We start from the raw sequence: 20772 nt of genomic DNA, 5'->3' as shown, positions 1-20772 counted from the left end.
CATACCTGAAAGAACACTGGGTGTTGAAATTTTAAATTTCTGTTGTTTCATTCTCAACTGACATTTTTTGTTTTGCTTTGGGAAAATTAGCAGACGGTTGGAATAGCAGACTGCACAGCAAATAGGTGGACGGAATTGCGGAATAGTATTAGATTGTGGTGTCAGTTGAGGATTTATAACAGTATGGAAATTTCCAGGTGATTTAAGGTGGTCAAGATGCCGAATAATAGTGGCTAAACACTGATTATATGCGATAAACGAATTTTTGTATTCATCCTCAATGACATCAAATTATCCGTCTGTGTAGTCTCAGATCTCATGAGGTAAGATTTAAACGCGCAACCAATTTGCGACTATAAAGGACGGTTGCACTGGACAAATATTTGATCCAAACTTGTTTTCCCATATTTGACTGAACACATGTAAAATTCATACAGAGTTGAATTGTCAACAACATGTCAGTCAAATATTTGACAGATTTTGTTGACAGAGAGGGGCAGAGTGAAAGAGAGAAATAAAGAAAATGCAGTTTCGAGTATAATTTATGTTGGAGAAGGAAACGAAACACCAGCTAATGAGGAATAAGTGCCTTCACAGAATGATTTTGTATGTTTGTATATACGCGTATATGTATGCATGCTCATATAAATCATGGTACAATAACATCAAGGTAGGGCAGTGCGATGTTGTGTTTGTATGCGTATTCTTTTCAATTATATTAAAATTGTTTGCCAAATATTCAAATTTAGTTGTAAAAAGATGTATATTACAAAGCATGTATGAACAACTTTTATCCATTTGTGACAAAATTATTAATGATATATGTATATAAAACAAGTTAAAAGCAGTAAGTTCGACCCTCCACCGTTAAAAACTTAAAAATACCGAATATAGCCGTTATATTGGGGTCTCTACGACCTGAACCTACATAGGCTTTGTTTGTAATAAGCCATCGCCATATTCAAATTCCAAACTCGAAATAAACGGTGAAGAATGTATCTAAAATTATCAAAATACCGTATATAGGGAGGTACCGTTATATCGGAGCTATACGAAGACCTGGACCTTCATAGACAATTTTTTTTTCACAGGCTGCAGCTCCATTACGAAATTCAAATACGACATCTCAAACAATTTCGGTGAGTATTGTACCTAAAATCGTCAAAATACCAATCATAGGGAGGTACTGATATATGGAGCCTATACGAAGACCTGGACTTGCATACACAATTTTTTGTCACAGACTGTATTTCCCATTACGAACTCTAAATACGTAATTTGAAACTAAATTACGTAAATACGTAATTTTAAACTACGTTGAATAATGACGCTAAAATCATCAAAATACCGAATATTGGGAGGTACCGTTATATGAGGGCTATATGAAGACGTGGACCTGCACAGACAATTTTCTGACATAGGCTGTAGCATCCATTTTGAACTTCAAATTCCAAATTTGAAACAATTCCGGAGAATAATGTCGCTAAAATCATCAAAATACCAAATATCATGAGGTACCGTTATGTGGGGGCTATATGAAAATGTGGACCTACATGGCCAATTTACGAACTTAACCTGCCTACTGGCAAAATAAACACGTGTGCAAAATGTTAGCCTTATATCTCAATTCGTTCGAAAGATAGCGCGATAACAATAGACAGACGGACATCGCTAAATCGACTTAGAATTTTACGCTCATTAGTAATATATATACTTTGTTGGGTCTGACATGAGTATTTCGAGAAGTTACAAACGGAATGACAAAGTTAATATACCCTCCATAGTATGGTGGAGGGTATAAAAACACAACGTCGGCAAAGAAAAGCTTCAACAACGACAAGAACAATAACTCCCAATTATATGATGGTGAGAGCTAAGAGTGATTCGCGTGTGTGGTGATGGTGAAATTAAATAGTAAAGTAATGAAACACAGGGAATTATTTGTCATAAATTCGAAGTAAATCCATCCTCTATTGGTGTATTTATCTTATCTATTAAACAACAAAATTACCTTTTGTAATTTGAGGTGGCGTTTGAGGCCTGGTTCGTATAACCACGATACGGTTGGGTTAGTGCGCAACAAGAAGAACCCAGCTGATTTATGCCAGTTAAAACCCTTTTATGTACTTGCACATATAAGCACATCAAAGGTTTTTTTTTTGATTGGCACAATAAGCAAAAAACTACAGAAAAACATTCATTTAATATTTTTTTCATGTTTAAAATGAGACAAATACCGCGAAAGGTGAATGAAATGCCCGGATGTTCTCTCAAAAGTATGATCCTTAATGTTCAATATTTCAATTCCGTGGCTAATCTGGTTAATATCATTAATGCGTGCCCCGCAATTTCAGTTTCTTCCAATCATTGATTTTGAAACTATTTAGTTTTCATTTTTCAAAACAATAAATACATACACAAAATTGGCAGAAGTCGGGACACTTAGAAAAAAATTGTAATCATCTGGTAGCTCTACTTACCTTTTCATTGTACTATGTTCAAAACCAAAAAAAGGGTATAGTATTATCGGGTAGAGTATCAAAATATGACAATTCGTTTACGTTTAGAAAACAAAATTCCCCAAACCAAAATTCCCAAATCGAAATCGCAATTATTTGTTTAATTTTATTTAATATGTGGTATTTGCAAATATTTAAGAAATTCTTTTTCTTTTTGGCGAGCTAGTTGCACAAATTATTGCTAGGTATCTTTAAAAAAAAAAAAAAAAAACAAAAACAAAGTAATCTTCAGGTGCAAGTACATAAAGGACTTTTTGAATAGTATAAGTCATCTGCTGGCTTCTTCGTAAAAGAACAAAGTTAAATTTCGGACATAAATTATACTTTATACCTACTTCCTTTATTTAATTATATAATACGGGCGTATCATGGTAGAAGCATATAGGTAGGTGCATCAGCAGTTGTGAACATTAATATGTCAACAATATTAAAGAATTACTTCAAAAATAAATATATTAAGTTAAATACTATTTCATTCGCAATTACTTTTTCATTGGAATTCCAAAATTTTTGATGTGGCTACCTGTATTATTTTCCCATGGTACAAAACATTTTACCATAGGAAGTGAAATATTTTTGTACACTACGTCGAATTTTAAGTATCACTGTAATAGGAAATGCTGGATAAAATAAATATAGTAGTTGGCAACCCTTAAAAGAAATTATAGTTTCAGGAAAGGTTTGGAAAAGGAATGGTTCGGAATTTCTATCTAACTCGTCGTACGTTTATTGGCCAACTCGGTTCAACCAATAATAGAATGACATGTTGAGAGTACATGTTGTTGTTGGAATTTAAGTGAGAGTTTTTATTTTTGTTGTTGGGATTTAATTGAGAGTACATGTACTGAGAGTTTGTAAGGCATTTTTATTTTTAAATAATTATCAATTTTCCTCACAGAATTGCTAAATGTTGTAATTCAAAATGCTGCTTTGGACTCTAATAAATATTTTACAATGCTAATATTGTAAATTTATGGTTTCATAAAGAAGATAATGTCCAGAAAACCTCTTCGAACCTGCGAGAATTTTTAGGAGGTTTTTTTTTTCTTGTTGGGACTTAAGAGAGATTTTTGATTTTTGTTGTTGGGATTTAAGTAAGAAGCTCAATGTTGATTTTTTTGTACATATTTTGTGTCTTTCTCACTTCAACCCCAACTTTCAGAGTCAAAACACGATAATCGTATTCTCTACGAAGACAAATTCGTTTGCACACAATTTAATTTTTATAATTATAACTTAAATTTAAAACGTTGGAAAAGATGGCCAAAAAAGGTCTATTGCCGGTATTAATTGTCATTCTAATAAAATGCGCGATTTGTACGGTGTTCTTAGAAGAAAAATTTGTTGATGGTAATACAAACAGGAAAGTCTAAAATTATTTTAGATTATTATTAACGTAAAATTATTTTAGACGCGTGGAAAAATTCATGGGTATATAGTAAACATCCAGGCAAAGAATTTGGGAAATTTGTGCTAAGCGCGGGGAGTTTTTACAACGATCAAGATGTTGACAGAGGTAATTTTTCGTTTTTATTTATTATTATATTCACTAAACCGTATTATTTACAGGTATACAGACCTCACAGGATGCCAAATTTTACGCAATTTCACGAAAGTTTTCTCCGTTTTCTAATGAAAACAAACCATTAGTAGTTCAATTTTCGGTCAAGCACGAACAAAATATTGATTGTGGTGGAGGATACGTAAAACTTTTCGACTGTTCTCTCGATCAAACCGACATGCATGGAGAATCACCTTATGAAATTATGTTTGGCCCTGACATATGCGGCCCCGGAACTAAGAAAGTTCATGTGATATTTAGTTATAAAGGAAAAAATCATTTGATTAACAAGGATATACGCTGTAAGGACGATATATACACTCACTTTTACACACTGATTGTGAAACCCGACAACACGTATGAAGTATTAATCGACAATGAGAGTGTTCAATCTGGAAACTTGGAAGATGACTGGGATTTTCTGCCACCCAAAAAAATTAAGGATCCCAGCGCAAAGAAACCTGAAGACTGGGACGATAAGGTGAGTAAAAATAATTAATGTAGTGTTCGGACCAGTCAAACCACCCTCATTTCAACTAGAGCATATAAATAGAAACTTAGTGAACAGTTATTCATATTAAGGCGCAGTTCCCATATATGTTTAGTTTAAGGGCGTGTACTTATTAGGGCAAAATCAGGGTTTTTACCATATATTTGACATTTATATTCGCTTTATTACTATAAAACTTAAAAATGTTAAAGAATATTTTGTCCGTGTTCCCGAAATGTTCACCTGTCCATAGAAGAAAGTCCTAAATCCCGGCCGAAGGGCGTTCATTTCATTTATTTCATACAATTCAATATAAATAAGCCAACATGGCCAAAATCTTATTAACATACAACAGTATAAAAACAGCCTATAACTATGTTAATCTAAAAAAAAAAACTAAATAAATAACAAAAATAATCAACGAATAGTAATATATAAAGGAATACTATTAGTTTTAAGTAACAGTTCGGCCGCGTAGCCGGAATTTATACCTTTCCATGGGGGAAAGTCTTAAATCCCCGTGCTTCCTTAAGCTTTCATTTAACCCATATCGGTTCCAAAAAACCCGGTTACGTTTCGATTTTTTACCGAACTTTGGGTTCAAAAAATCGGATAACCGCTGCGGAGATGCGGAAAATTTTGTGAATTTATCTTTACTTATATAATGTCTTGGAGGATCATATATTGCAGATATAACTGTATTCGTTTAAAATAGTTCAACTATTTTAGCTTGTATTTGAAACCGAAAATCTTTTATTTATGTCCGCTGTAACAACCCGCTTCTAGCCGTAAATTAAATGCACTCTATTTCTATCAAAATAAGTTCATCAATTTATTTACATTTCACTCTTTGTTAAACTCCAAAAAAATTAAATTAAATTCATACAGCTGATTGTCAAGACTACACTACACCGCCAAGGAAGCATCAACGCCGATGCCAAGTGTTGGCGGACTTTGCCGGTCGCCACATCCCTCCAATGTTTTTCAGATGAAGCTTCAAGGTCTAGGAGCCGGAACTTCCATTGCTTTCCTGTGTTGCTGATGTGTTGGTAGATTGATGCGGCAAAACATTTAAGTTTGAAGAAGATGGCTCGTTTTCGGAAACGGATAGAACTTTCTTCAAGTAGCTTACATTTCTTCGAATGACTTTCCCATTGTTCATTATTTCAACTATGTTTCCATTTCTAGCTGTTACTTTATACTCAGTTGTATCGAAATTAGTTGTCAACTTATGTGGGAAAAACTACGTTCTTCAAAACGACTCTATCACCCACATCTATATTAGACTACTTCGCCCCTCTTCTTTTGTCAGACCGCATTTTTCCTTTATACTTAAAAAAGGTTTCTTGATCCTTTGCAGCAGACTCCACTGGGATATCTTTTAAATCATCGATACTCGGTGTTTTATCCCTTATTATCCGATTAAACATGAGCTTAGTTGGGGCCTCACCAGTTATGCTATGTGGTGTCACGTTATACATATGGAAAATTTTTTGAAGTTCTTCCAACAGGTTGAGTCTATTCATATGAGCCATTTTCAATCGTTTAACAATAGATTTGTTCATATTTTCCACCTCACCATTAGCTTGAGGCCAGTAAGCTAGGGTTAATATCTGTTGAATAACATTTTCCTTGCAATATTGATCGAATTCCGAACTTATATACTGCCGTCCATTATCAGTTCTTATACTTTTTGGATAACCGAGTCTACAAAACATTTTCTTCATCGAATAAATTATAGTTCGAATAAGCTTAAATTCCATATAACGTGAAAAATAATCTATAAAGACCAAAACATATTGTCCATTTGGCAAAGGACCCAATAAGTCACTTGCTAATGTAAGCCACCCCTTCGAATGTATGCCACGCCTTCTGAAAACGGATGTCTATCCATTGGAGTTGGGGGAGTTGGTTGTGATACCAAAAGGCAATCCTTGCAAGATTTTACATACTTCTCAGCTTCTCTATCGATGGGAGGCCACCACACTTTTAATCTTAACCAACGTTTCATCACCGACTCACCTGGGTGTCCTTCATGAGATAGTTTTATGACCTTACTTCGCAAAGCGATTGGAATAACAATTTTTCTGCCTCTTAATAAAATGTTGCCAAAATATGATAATTCATATCGAAAAGGAATGAAACAGTTTGTTGGGGCATTAGACCATGTATTTTTATTAAGGCACATTACTGCGTTCACACTGTCTTCATCCATACAGATTTTATCAGAAATTCCCGTAATTGATAACGCAGAAGGAGTGCTCATCGATACCACATGTAGAATATTCTGGTCACCTTTCCAGTCAAATGAACTAGGATTATTCAGGCGGCATAATCTTGATTATGATTCCGCTATATTTTCCTTCCCAGCTTTGTAAACAACCTTAAATTTAAATGCTTGAGGACGAAGTAACCATCGTTCAATTCGTGCTGGAGGCTTTGACGTCGGCTTATAAATAGCTTCCAATGGCTTGTGGTCAGTAACCAATTCAAATTCAAGGCCAGCCAAAGAGCCAGACTCGCTTTTTCAGTTTGAGAGTAGCGCATTTCGACATCCGAAAGAGACTTACTGGCAAATGAAATTATTTGAGGATTATTTCATCAAATTGTAGAAGTACAGCACCCAAGGACTCGCATCAGCGATTAACCGTGTACGTTTGTTTGGATCAAAATAAGAAAGCTTTGGTATTTTGGACAACAATTTTTTCAAATAATCAATTTTCATTAATTTTCATATCCGAAGTCCAGTTAAATTTCATATCAGTTTTCAAAAGTCTTCTCAATGGGTCTGTATGATTTGCCAGATCGGGTATAAACTTACCCACTTACCCACGACGCCTTCACTAGAAAGAATATGCCCGAGAAATGTTAGTTTGTTTGTTTTCCAAATATATTTGTCGTTATTTAACAGCACGTTGTTTTCGCGAAAAATGTTCAGAACTTCTTTGACCACTATGTCACGTTGCTTCTCAGATTGTGCAAAAATTATAACATCATCAATGTAATTCATGGCGTTGGTTCATAGTGACAGAATTTCCTCCAAAAGTCTCTGGAAAATTTCAGGTGCTGAGTTTACTCCAAATAAAGGCCATTTATATCTAAATAATCCATGAGGTGAAATGAATGTTGTGATTTCTCTGCTATATTCATGGAGTTCAATTTGATGATAGGCATTCTTTAAGTCTAATCGAGTAAAATACTTTGCTTCTTTGAGTTTCGTCATGAAAGTTTCAAACGTTGGAAGGGGATAATTTTGCCTTAAAATACTCTATTCGCCCTCCGCATATCAATACACATCCGGATATCGTCGTTTTCCTTAAAAGCCAAAACAATAGGAGGTATCCAACGACTTGGACCAGCTACAGGTTCAATGATATCAGCCTTAACACCATCTTCCAAATTCAAAATAACCTTTTCCTCTAAAACAACTGGTATACGGCGAACTGGTTGTTGTACAGGAGTAACGTTCGTATCAATAGCTAACTTTACAACAACATTTTTCCATTTTGGGAACGGTGTTAGCTCTTCATTCAGTTCAGTTTTATAGCCTTTCCTTTCCCAATAATGACTGTCTTCCACTTTCAATTACATGAAATGTAGCAATCTTTTCAGGTATGTGGCCAATATAAATGGGGGCTTCAAAGACACAGAGTACCCTTAGCAATTTATCAGATGCATATGCACGAAAATTATTATAAGACTTACCCAATCTTCAGTGCTTAGTAAATTGAATTTAGATACAGAATCAATGTTCATAGGAAAAGGTAAATTAAAACAATTTACAACTAGCAAGTCAACTCAACATTTTAATAAACTTATTTATCGCTTTCTACATCAAGTTTTTCCGTTCTCATTTTTAATTTCATATGTACGCCATCCGGCCCTGGTTTTACTTAGATGTTACTCATTGCAACCCGCCTCTAGCATTTGCTAGCTAAATTTTTATATGGCAAACTACATCTAGCATTTTCAAGCTAGTTTATAATACGGTCAACTGTCTCTAGCCTTTGCTAGATTACTATTTTACATCGCAAAATGCTCTTGCCTGGTCATAAATAACAAGATACTTAAAATGTCCTTTCTGGCCAAACTGCCGCTTGCTTCGCAAGATAATAACATAAGACTGATAAACAGTCCCTGTCTCAGCATCTAATTAAGCACAATTTAAATGCAATTAATATTTCAAGTTAAAAAAAATAACTTCACATTTCAACCATCAAATTTGCATATATTTTAACAATAACCAAACATTTTTCTTTTCACACTTTAATGTTTATTTCATAATTACCGATCTTATCCTCGTCGCCAATGAAACAACCTTCTTCTATTCGTAAATAAAATGCAAAATAAGTTCATCAATTTGTTTACATTTCACTCTTTGTTAAACTCCAAAAAAATTAAATTAAAATCATACAGCTGAATGTCAAGACTACACTACACCGCCAAGGAAGCATCAACACGTGTTTTTTTGGGGTGTCTCACCTCTCTCCAACGATGGGATGATAATGATGTCAAGATGAGTCATTCCCACAACCTGAGGGAATACTATCCTGACTGAGTCTTAATGTTCTTTTTTTTCAGAAGAGCCGATAACTGTCCATTCTGCTGATAAATGCGTTCGGAGATAACGTCTCTGGACGTTAGAATCGTGTCGTCCCCTCCATAATTTCGTGTTATTTGACTGGTTCGACGTCGTTGCATCGGCAGAAGTAGCATGGTCGTTGGGATTTTTGTGTTGTTTACAACAATTTTTGAGTTCTCCAAAAAATATTCGGATACAGTCGGTACCCTGACTGCAAACCGAGAAACGCTTTCTGTAGACAAACATCGCTCACTGTTTATTTAGAGGAGCTAGTTATTCGACTCATCGAGGATCATGGCATATTTTATTCTATTCATATTCATAACTCATATATATCAAAAAAGATAAGAACTGTAAAAAGTACTAAAAACAGAAATTAAGCAAAATAATTATATCATGACGGGAACTACGAAGGTGGCTCATAAGTTTTAAGCGGAAAGCATTATTATTCCATTTCGAAGGAATCGCGTACACATGATCCGCATCATTTTAGTAGGAATACAATTTTACAAATAAATACAATTTTTATTGAGGATGGGTTCACACGAGGCACAGATATAATCAAAAGGCTAAACCGATATCAGAACATCAAAATATTTGCCATCAACGTCATGAATCCAAGATTTATAGGCTTTGCATAAAATGCTGCCTTGTGTCTTCGTAATGGATTCCTCACAACTTTTAAATTTGATATTTTGTTAGCAGGCAACAACTTCAGCAAGTAAATAGTTATCAAAAGCAACGGCAATTACAGATGAATCCAACAACAGCAACACAATATTCATCAATCTGGCAAAAAAATTCAACTTCGAAGTAATTTCAAAAGATTTACGCTTATTTTTATAAGTCCAGCGTATAGAACACCGAGTATATGTTTATAAACCAACGTTAACAGCAATATAAAGGCATAGGTTTGCCAGACAGTATAAGACATTTAAAGCGTCAAGAGCTTTGCAGTGCATAAGCAATTTTATTCAAGGAAAGGCCTTTGAACAGAATGTACCCCTTTTTTCTAATCATGGACTTAGCTCGGTTTCGATATCAGAAAATCCTCCAGTTCTTAGTAGTGTTGTTCTCGAGAAATGCTTTATATTATGATGCATCGAATTATGATCCTGGGAATTATATTTCCAGTCCAATATATATTTCCAATATATATTTCGAAAAGGAATGAAACAGTTTGTTGTGGCATTAGACATTGTATTTTTATTAAGGCACATTACTGCGTTCACACTGTCTTCATCCATACAGATTTTATCAGAAATTCCCGTAATTGATAACGCAGAAGGAGTGCTCATCGATACCACATGTAGAATATTCTCGTCACCTTTCCAGTCAAATGAACTAGGATTATTCAGGCGGCATAATCTTGATTATGATTCCGCTATATTTTCCTTCCCAGCTTTGTAAACAACCTTAAATTTAAATGCTTGAAGACGAAGTAACCATCGTTCAATTCGTGCTGGAGGCTTTGACGTTGGCTTATAAATAGCTTCCAAAGGCTTGTGGTCAGTAACCAATTCCAATTCAAGGCCAGCCAAAGAGCTAGACTCTCTTTTTCAGTTCTGAGTAGCGCTTTTCGACATCCGAAAGAGACTTACTGGCAAATGAAATTATTTGAGGATTATTTAATCAAATTGTAGAAGTACAGCACCCAATGCCACAGGACTCGCATCAGCGATTAACCGTGTACGTTTGTTTGGATCAAAATAAGAAAGCTTTGGTATTTTGGACAGCAATTTTTTCAAATAATCAATTTTCATTAATTTTCATATCCGAAGTCCAGTTAAATTTCATTTCAGTTTTCACAAGTCTTCTCAATGGGTCTGTATGATTTGCCAGATCGGGTATAAACTTACCCACTTACCCACGACGCCTTCACTAGAAAGAATATGCCCGAGAAATGTTAGTTTGTTTGTTTTCCAAATATATTTGTCGTTATTTAACAGCACGTTGTTTTCGCGAAAAATGTTCAGAACTTCTTTGACCACTATGTCACGTTGCTTCTCAGATTGTGCAAAAATTATAACATCATTAATGTAATTCATGGCGTTGGTTCATATTGACTGAATTTCCTCCAAAAGTCTCTGGAAAATTTCAGGTGCTGGGTTTACTCCAAATAAAGGACATTTATATCTAAATAATCCATGAGGTGTAATGAATGTTGTGATTTCTCTGCTATATTCATGGAGTTCAATTTGATGATAGGCATTCTTTAAGGCTAATCGAGTAAAATACTTTGCTTCTTTGAGTTTCGTCATAAAAGTTTCAAACGTTGGAAGGGGATAATTTTGCCTTAAAATAGCTCTATTCGCCCTCCGCATGTCAGTACACATCCGGATATCGTCGTTTTCCTTAAAAGCCAAAACAATAGGAGGTATCCAACGACTTGGACCAGCTACAGGTTTAATGATATCAGCCTTAACACCATCTTCCAAATTCAAAATAACCTTTTCCTCTAAAACAACTGGTATACGGCGAACTGGTTGTTGTACAGGAGTAACGTTCGTATCAATAGCTAACTTAGCAACAACATTTTTCCATTTTGGAAACGGTGTTAGCTCTTTATTCAGTTCAGTTTTATAGCCTTTCCTTTCCCAATAATGACTGTCTTCCACTTTCAATTACATAAAATGTAGCAATCTTTTCAGGTATGTGGCCAATATAAATGGGGGCTTCAAAGACACAGAGTACCCTTAGCAATTTATCAGATGCATATGCACGAAAATTATTATTAGACTTACCCAATCTTCAGTGCTTAGTAAATTGAATTTAGATACAGAATCAATGTTCATAGGAAAAGTTTGGCCTGCAATGTGACATAAAATAGTTTCATCCATTTCGTGATAACTTGAAATTTTAAAACATTTGTCTTCCGCTTTATCCGTACAGTTACTTGAGTTGTCAACATTGCGAACATCAGTTCTTTTTCGCTTTACGTCCCATAATTTATTCGATGGATAATAACGTTTAAAATTTGTCCTACATTTTCGAGCATCATTTTATTAACTGAATCCTAATTGCCACTTGGTTGCATAGATTGTGACTGCTTCTTAATCTGTTCATCGACCTGACACAATTGTATGATTTCATCCAAGTCGTACTCCTTTTCAAGTAACTTTCGTTTTAAATCTAACGGACCCCATTCATCAATTATCTTATCGATCATGCAAATATTCTCAATTTCACACTTTGTCGACACAAACATACATTTAGCCATTTGTTGGCGCAATCTTAAAAAAATTGGTTAAATGTTTCTCCTTCAGTGACATTTATGTTGCGAAATATGCGCCTTTCAAATATAGAATTTCGTTTCGGTGTAAAGTGGTTGTTCAATAAATAAATGTTTCTTTGAGCTTTAGGTCTGGGTTTTTTTCTTTATTAAAATCCGATATTTCGCAATGGGTTACATTGCATCTTCAGGGAGATCTACAAAAATACATTTTGATTTTTATATTTCATGTTATCACAGCATTAAATTATTTAACAAAACAATAAAAGACAAACAGAAAAATATACAGAAAATAAATATATTGCTTACATGTAAAATATCTATAAAAGTGTCAAGTTTTACTTAAACCTACGATAGAATTCACTATCATCGTCTGTGGTAAATATTGCACTGAGTTGTTTTACATATTGCACGATCTATTTTTCTGTGTGAGACGGTGGTAGCAATAAGCTGCGTTGTCGGTGTCGCTCTTATAGTTTATTCTCTTTGTTGTTGATAGGTTATGAATATGTAACATTTCTAAAGTCAATCTCCTGTTGTAGTTATTCTCCGTTTGTAGTATTTTAATATTCTCAAAGTTTGGTGTGTGGTTATTTCTCCTGCAATGCTATGGCTGTCTTTTGTGTCTCATTTTCGTTTCTGGATTTGGTTGTTCAACTTTCAACTAAAATTTTAAAAACGTCATTCTTTTTTTCATCAGATTTTCGATTGCACCAGATATTGAATAGGCTACTTCTTGTAATTGAGGTCCACCAATGTGTAATAATTTATTTCTCTTCTTTAGACTCGAGGTTATTTGCTCAGAATCTATGTATATTTGGAAAGATCTGAACCATTTTTCCCATACGGATCTTTTTTTTTTTTCGATCGTTCCCAACGCCTCACTTTCCCGCCCCTGCCGACCGAGAGGGCCACCTCCCCATAACGTAGGGAGCACGTACACCCCATAGTCCGGATTATAGGGGGTTAGTAGACTTGGGAAACCGGCTACATTAGAACATCAGCCGGTTTAACTATTAAAATAATTAAAGTATCTAAACTAAACTACAGTAAAACTAAACAATACAAATACTAAATCACAGAAACGAAGTCTGGCAACTATTTTATAAACTAAGAACGTAGGATAGAGTTTTTTATGACATGCAAGGGTTCACACAAAGAAATCGTGTTGTATAATTTATTATAATCAGCACATAAACTTCGGAGAGGATTATTTATTTCATAGTTCGATTTTGCTAATGGTATGGTGGTATGTAATAACGCGTATTTCGCGAGGGGACATTGAATTTAATTTCACCAGTTAAAAACTCAGAATCAATTTGACCACGCAAAAGTTTTATGATAAAAATACATCTAAGCATTAATCTCCTTTTCTCTAGTGTAGGAAGATCGATAAGTTTAAGCCGATTCTCATAAGGTGGGAGAAGTTCATTTGAATTCCATCCTAAACCTCTCAGAGCAAACAAAAGAAATTGAACCTGTACAGACTCTATCTTTTTTGAATATATTTTATAAAAAGGACAAGGACGAACAAGGCTGATAAATAAGCGTTTGGTTACATAAGGATCGTCGAATTCCTTTGACCAACGTTTTATAAATCCTAGTAAAGATTTTGCTTTATTAACACAAGCTTTGGTATTTTGGACAGCAATTTTTTCAAATAATCAATTTTCATTAATTTTCATATCCGAAGTCCAGTTAAATTTCATTTCAGTTTTCACAAGTCTTCTCAATGGGTCTGTATGATTTGCCAGATCGGGTATAAACTTACCCACGACGCCTTCACTAGAAAGAATATGCCCGAGAAATGTTAGTTTGTTTTTTCAATATGTAAATTAAAACGTAATTTATTATCTAATATGACACCAAGATCAAGAAACGAGTCAACATTATCCAGTTTGTAAGAACCAATGAAATAGTTGTAGTTCATATGCTGAGATCTATATAAGACAATTTTTTAAATTTAATGACATTCCATTGACACTACACCAATGAGCAAGAGAATACAAGTCCTGTTGCAGATTAAGCGATTCGTTGTGGGAATCAAGAGTGCAGAAAAGTTTAAGATCGTCAGCAAACATTAATATTTTTGAGTTGCGAATAATAGATGGAAGGTCATTTAAATAAAGTACAAAAAGTAGTGGACCTAAATGGCTACCCTGAGGAACACCAGAAAATACTGTAATACTTTTAGAGAGAGTATTATTAAAAGATACCTTTTGGGTACGGTCATGCAAATAAGACGATATCCATTTTAGGAGAATTGTAGAGAAACCCATTAAGTCAAGTTTATATATTAACAAATTATGCACCAAATCGAAAGCTTTACTAAAATCAGTATATATAATATCAGTTTGGAGATTTTTTGAGAATCTAATAAATTTGTCAAAGTTGATCTTCCTTTAACAAAACCATGCTGGTGCGGTGATACTATAGATGTAACGAAATGAGTTATTCGTTGTGTAACCAAACGCTCAAAAAGTTTGGGAATTGCACTTAGTTTTGAAATGCCCCTATAATTTTCAATAACACATATACTGTCAGCTTTATGCAATGGAATAATAAAGCTCGAACGCCAAATAAGAGGAAAATACCCTAGGGTTAACGAAGTATTAAAAATACTTGTTAGAGGAAGATATAGTTCATGTGCACATGCCTTTAAAATGAAAGACGGTACACCATCTGGACCCGGTGAGTTGGAACATTTCAATAACAGTAGACCTTTCAACACTTCATCTGATGTGAGAATAATATGAGGAAAATGATTAAGTTCATTCACTGTTAATTATTTTATAAAAGCTTGAAATACGAAAGTCCAAATTACCTTCAAAACACCAATTTATATTGGACAATGTAGAACGCAACAGATCAACGTTAGTCTTGCCAAAGTTTAACTTACGCGACTTTTTTGAGATGAATTATGTTTTTTTTGAATGTTACTAAGTTCAATGGCTACCATAAGAGTAGGATGATACATATCCTCTGGCTCTGAGAAAGGAGGGATTCTGCACACAGAAGAAGTTAAGGATGAAGAAAAAATTAAATCTAATAATTTACCTTTTGCATTATAGATAGAATTTATTTGATAAAAACATTGCTCAAAAAGATGACATCTCAGTAGAAAGTTCTATAGAAGATACTGGTACATAATCTACAATATTTTCTCCTGGGACCCATGCTAGATTAGGCAGATTGAGTGGTTTTTCAATTGCTGAACGAAGAAACGGTTTCAAGTTTTCAGCCATATTTTATCAGTTCTCTAATAAATTAAAACAATTTACAACTAGCAAGTCAACTCAACATTTTAATAAACTTATTTATCGTTTTCTACATCAAGTTTTTCCATTCTCATTTTTAATTTCATATGTACGCCATCCGGCCCTGGTTTTACTTAGATGTTACTCATTGCAACCCGCCTCTAGCATTTGCTAGCTAAATTTTTATATGGCAAACTACATCTAGCATTTTCAAGCTAGTTTATAATATGGTCAACTGTCTCTAGCCTTTGCTAGATTACTATTTTACATCGCAAAATGCTCTTGCCTGGTCATAAAGAACAAGATACTTAAAATGTCCTTTCTGGCCAAACTGCCGCTTGCTTCGCAAGATAATAACATAAGACTGATAAACAGTCCCTGTCTCAGCATCTAATTAAGCACAATTTAAATGCAATTAAATATTTCAAGTTAAAAAAAATAACTTTACATTTCAACCATCAAATTTGCATATATCTTAACAATAACCAAACATTTTTCTTTTCACACTTTAATGTTTATTTCATAATTACCGATCTTATCCTCGTCGCCAATGAAACAACCTTCTTCTATTCGTAAATAAAATGCAAAATAAGTTCATCAATTTGTTTACATTTCACTCTTTGTTAAACTCCAAAAAAATTAAATTAAAATCATACAGCTGAATGTCAAGACTACACTACACCGCCAAGAAAGATCAACGCCGATGCCAAGTGTTGGCGGCCTATGCCGTTCACCGGTCCGGTGATCCGAAAAGGAGAGATTCATGCTTATTGGTACTGCTCACTCCCTAGCCCAGTCACTGGGCTATTTCTACTTCAGCTTTCATGAGGGATAGGAAGAGTTCGACAGCAGTCGCTTTGCAGTTATGCAGATTAAGCTGCATGATGCTAAGAAGCTGTGTCTGTACTGAGTTTGGGGTTCCGTTTGCCGAGTATTGTCAGAACGCGTGCCAGGTCCACCGAAGGTGGTGGCACCCTTGTCGGAAAGTAGTATGGATACAGACGCAAAGTAGCACCCCTGCCAAAGGCCAGCTACTGTGGTGACCAGGAATGCTTTAGGCTCCTCGTTTTCACAGCAGATGACTTTTACGTGTTTGTAAAGGGTGGCGCTGCCAAACTGTAACCTTTTAGGGCCCCCTTTACCTAGAAGGACCAACTCTCTCAGACGATTTTCGAATAGTAGCCATCGACTTTTCCTGATTTTACATTCTAGTTCAGCCTTGTCGATGACCGCTACTGGTTGTCCTGGTAGATCGTTTGGCAGCGTTTCCTTTTCCGTACGGTTTGTCTTGCCACTTGTGATTTGACTGCTTCCTTGTGGCCCTTTCCAGGCTTAGATTATGTGGGGCTACCGGAACCAGACTAGTCACAGTTGGCTGATGACCGACGGAAAAGGAATGGTATGATTTGGCTGGGAGGCTTGAGCCGCATGTGGCTTCTTGGCATCGGGATGTGGTTCCTCTATAGACCGACCTCTCTTCAACGCTAAACATGAAGAGGTTTCGGTTTCCGTTGGAGCCGCCGAGGCTCCAGCCGTCACAAGCTCTGTCTTCTTAGCCTTACGTCTCCTGCGCTTCTTTGCCAGGAGGATTGGACTCCGCGGGGTCAGCATCCGCCACCACCGATGTGAGTCCTAAGCGGTAGGTCTAACTGAGTCCTAATCGGTAGATCTAACTTTTCGTTGATAACAGTGGGTAGGAGTGTGAGAGCTACCTGATTAAGAGAACAGCTCGCCTGTTGTGGACGATTCTTTTCAAACATTTCTAACTATCTTGAGATTCATCTCAAACTGTATTGTCTCCCTCTCCTACGTCGATGGCGCATTGCTGAAGGACTAAGGCATCGGTATCGGCCGACAGAGATCCCTCCTGTTAATGTGAGTGAGTTTCAGAAGAGCGGATAACTGTCCACTCTGCTGATAAATGCGTTCGGAGATAACGTCTCTGGACGTTAGAATCGTGTCGTCCCCTCCATAATTTCGTGTTCTTTGACTGGTTCGATGTCGTTGCATCGGCAGAAGTAGCATGGTCGTTGGGATTTTTGTGTTGTTTACAACAATTTTTGAGTTCTCCAAAAATATTCGGATACAGTCGGTACCCTGACTGCAAACCGAGAAACGCTTTCTATAGACAAACATCGCTCACTGTTTATTTAGAGGAGCTAGTTATTCGACTCATCGAGGATCATGGCATATTTTATTCTATTCATATTCATAACTCATATATATCAAAAAAGATAAAAACTGTAAAAAGTACTAAAAACAGAAATTAAGCAAAATAATTATATGATGACGGGAACTACGAAGGTGGCTCATAAGTTTTAAGCGGAAAGCATTATTATTCGGTGTAAATATTCTCAGTTCAATAGGCAAATAATTTCATAAATGTGCAATTCGTATTACAAAAGATCTTTCAAAAGTACAATTGTATATTCTGGGCACTAAATATCTTGAGGACAACATACAAATAAAATACGTGAACATGACAGGAAATTTATTCTGCTCTCTGCTTTTATCAGCAAGTATGGTTTCACATTAAACAACATTATAGGTAACATACCTGCCATCAGTAAACATAAGTAGGAATACAATTTTACAAATAAATACAATTTTTTATTGAGGATGGGTTCACACGAGGCACAAATATAATCAAAAGGCTAAACCGATATCAGAACATCAAAATATTTGCCATCAACAAAATGCTGCCTTGTGTCTTCGTAATGAATTCCTCACAACTTTTAAATTTGATATTTTGTTAGTATGCAACAACTTCAGTAAGTAAATAGTTATCAAAAGCAACGGCAATTACAGATGAATGCAACAACAGCAACACAATATTCATCAATTTGCAAAAAATCAACTTCGAAATAATTTCAAAAGATTTACGCTTATTTTTATAAGCCCAGCGTATAGAACATCGAGTATATGTTTATAAACCAACGTTAACAGCAATATAAAGGCATAGATTTGCCAGACAGTATAAGACATTTAAAGCGTAGGAAATCAAGAGCATTAGCAATGCATAAGATTCAGTATTAGATGTAATGCCTCCCATAAATTAGTTTTCTCTGATTCCAAATTTTAACAGCTCTATAGTCAGGAAGCTCTACTAAATATGCATAGCATACACCCGACTTTTGACCTTTACTGTCAAATCAAATGCTAAACATGGGTGCAAAATGTAGTGGGATTGACGCAAATTTTTCGAATAGTCCTCATACGGTAAATTAGAGTAGTCATGTATAAAATTTTTTGGAACCGTCCATGGCCCTATGGGCTAGAAAACTGTTTTAATAGAATATACAAAAAAAAAAAATAGTATTTTAACAATCAAAATGAAGAAAAAAATATAATTGATATTTTAGTTTCAATTTACATACGTCAAAAAAGTAGATCTTAGAAGAATATGACAAATTCAATCAAATCATTCAACTCCCTTCTTAGGGAGTCCTCATGTTGTACTTAAAATATCAAAATCCCCTTAATTGAAAATATGAAAAAGAAGAAATACAGGGTTGCCCATATTCGACGGACCCATCTGGCAACGCCATAACTTTTGACAGAGATGTCACATCGCTTAATGACATACCGCGTTTGAAGCGTCAGCCCAAGCAAATTTTTACCATGAACCAATACAATACGCTCTGAAATAGTTGAAATTTACAAGAAGTCAATTGTGAAAACTCAACGTGCTTTTAAAACATTAAAAAATGTGAGAAGTGTGCCTTCTAAGAACACCATTAAGCGTTTATACGAAAAAATTTCGACTGGTAAGGCTCTTTCTAATCCGAAGAGGCTATATAAAAGTCGACCAAGGCGATCGGCCGAGAATATCGCTGCCGTACGAGCCAGTGTTGAGAGGTCCCCAAGAAGATAATATAATAATATACATATATATATATTATATATAATATATATTATATATATATATTATATATATATATATAATATACATATATATATATATATATATATATATATATATATATATATATAGATAGTGAAGATAATATGTTTCCTCATTTCAGGCAACAATTCCTGATCCAGACGATACAAAACCAGAAGATTGGGATAAACCGCAGCATATTCCTGATCCTGATGCTACTAAACCGGAAGATTGGGATGATGAAATGGATGGTGAGTGGGAGCCCCCTATGGTGGACAATCCTGAATATAAAGGAGAATGGCAACCAAAACAACTCGATAACCCGAACTACAAGGGACCTTGGCAGCACCCTGAAATAGACAATCCCGAGTATAGCCCAGATTCAAATTTGTACCTTCGAAAGGAAATTTGTACTATCGGGTTCGATTTATGGCAAGTTAAGTCAGGTACCATATTCGATAATATACTTATTACCGATGATATTGAAATGGCAACGGAGATTGCTGCAAATGTAAAGAATACTCAAGCTGGGGAACGGAAAATGAAGGAAAAACTGGATGAAGAACAAAGAAAAAAGGATGAGAATGAACAAAAGTCCTCAGATTCAGAAGATGACGATGATAAAGAGGAAATATCTGAAGACAATGGAAATGATCATGACGAACTGTAGACATAGTTTTAAATTGGAGTAATTAAATGAGTTTGAAATAATATTCATGCAATGTTAATTTGTTTTTAATTAATATGAAAGCCAGAAAATATTTTTCAGCGACTTTATAGCGAAAGGAACTTACTCAAATATAGTTGTGGGCCAGAATATTAATTGCACACTGATGCAAAAAATCATTTTTTTGTGATAAAATTTTAACAAATTTAATTGACAAAAATTGCTACAAAACATTATTTGTGTCGATGTGTCTAATTCAATTCAACATGTATGAACTTGAATAGTATGTGTCTTTGTTACGTTCCTTCGTAAACAAATATGTGTGCAAGTAAAGAAAAGAGATTGTACACATCCACACATGTATATTGGTTGATGTTCGAATCGCGATCGCGTAGTCACCATGATCCGTACCACACCAGCTCATTGATCATTGGACTTGTGGGTTAAACTTTAAATTTAACAATAAACGTGTCGGAATATTTTAGCTCAAGGTGACGATACCGGATGGAGACTGGGCTGGTTGATCTGCTAGTGAACCTCCTTTGGACGGTATGTGCATATATACAGGTTCCAAGATTAAA

At 35.1% G+C, this 20772-nt stretch overlaps 1 protein-coding gene across 1 annotated transcript; it reads left to right on the top strand.

Annotated features, from left to right (window-relative positions):
* Window positions 1-3651: 3651 nt before the first annotated feature.
* Window positions 3652-20246, top strand: LOC101890448 (calreticulin). The gene is made up of 4 exons (XM_059122812.1): window positions 3652-3869; window positions 3931-4035; window positions 4089-4561; window positions 19667-20246. Exons 1-4 carry the CDS (start codon window positions 3779-3781, stop codon window positions 20192-20194), a joined length of 1197 nt encoding a protein of 398 aa, XP_058978795.1. The 5' UTR covers window positions 3652-3778; the 3' UTR covers window positions 20195-20246.
* The last annotated feature ends 526 nt before the right edge of the window (window positions 20247-20772 follow it).

Source organism: Musca domestica, unplaced genomic scaffold (genome assembly GCF_030504385.1).
Source record: "Musca domestica strain aabys unplaced genomic scaffold, Musca_domestica.polishedcontigs.V.1.1 21, whole genome shotgun sequence".
NCBI classification, from domain to species: Eukaryota; Metazoa; Arthropoda; class Insecta; order Diptera; family Muscidae; genus Musca; species Musca domestica.
The sequence above is the reverse complement of the archived record's forward strand: the minus strand, read 5'-3'. Positions and strand labels throughout refer to the sequence as shown.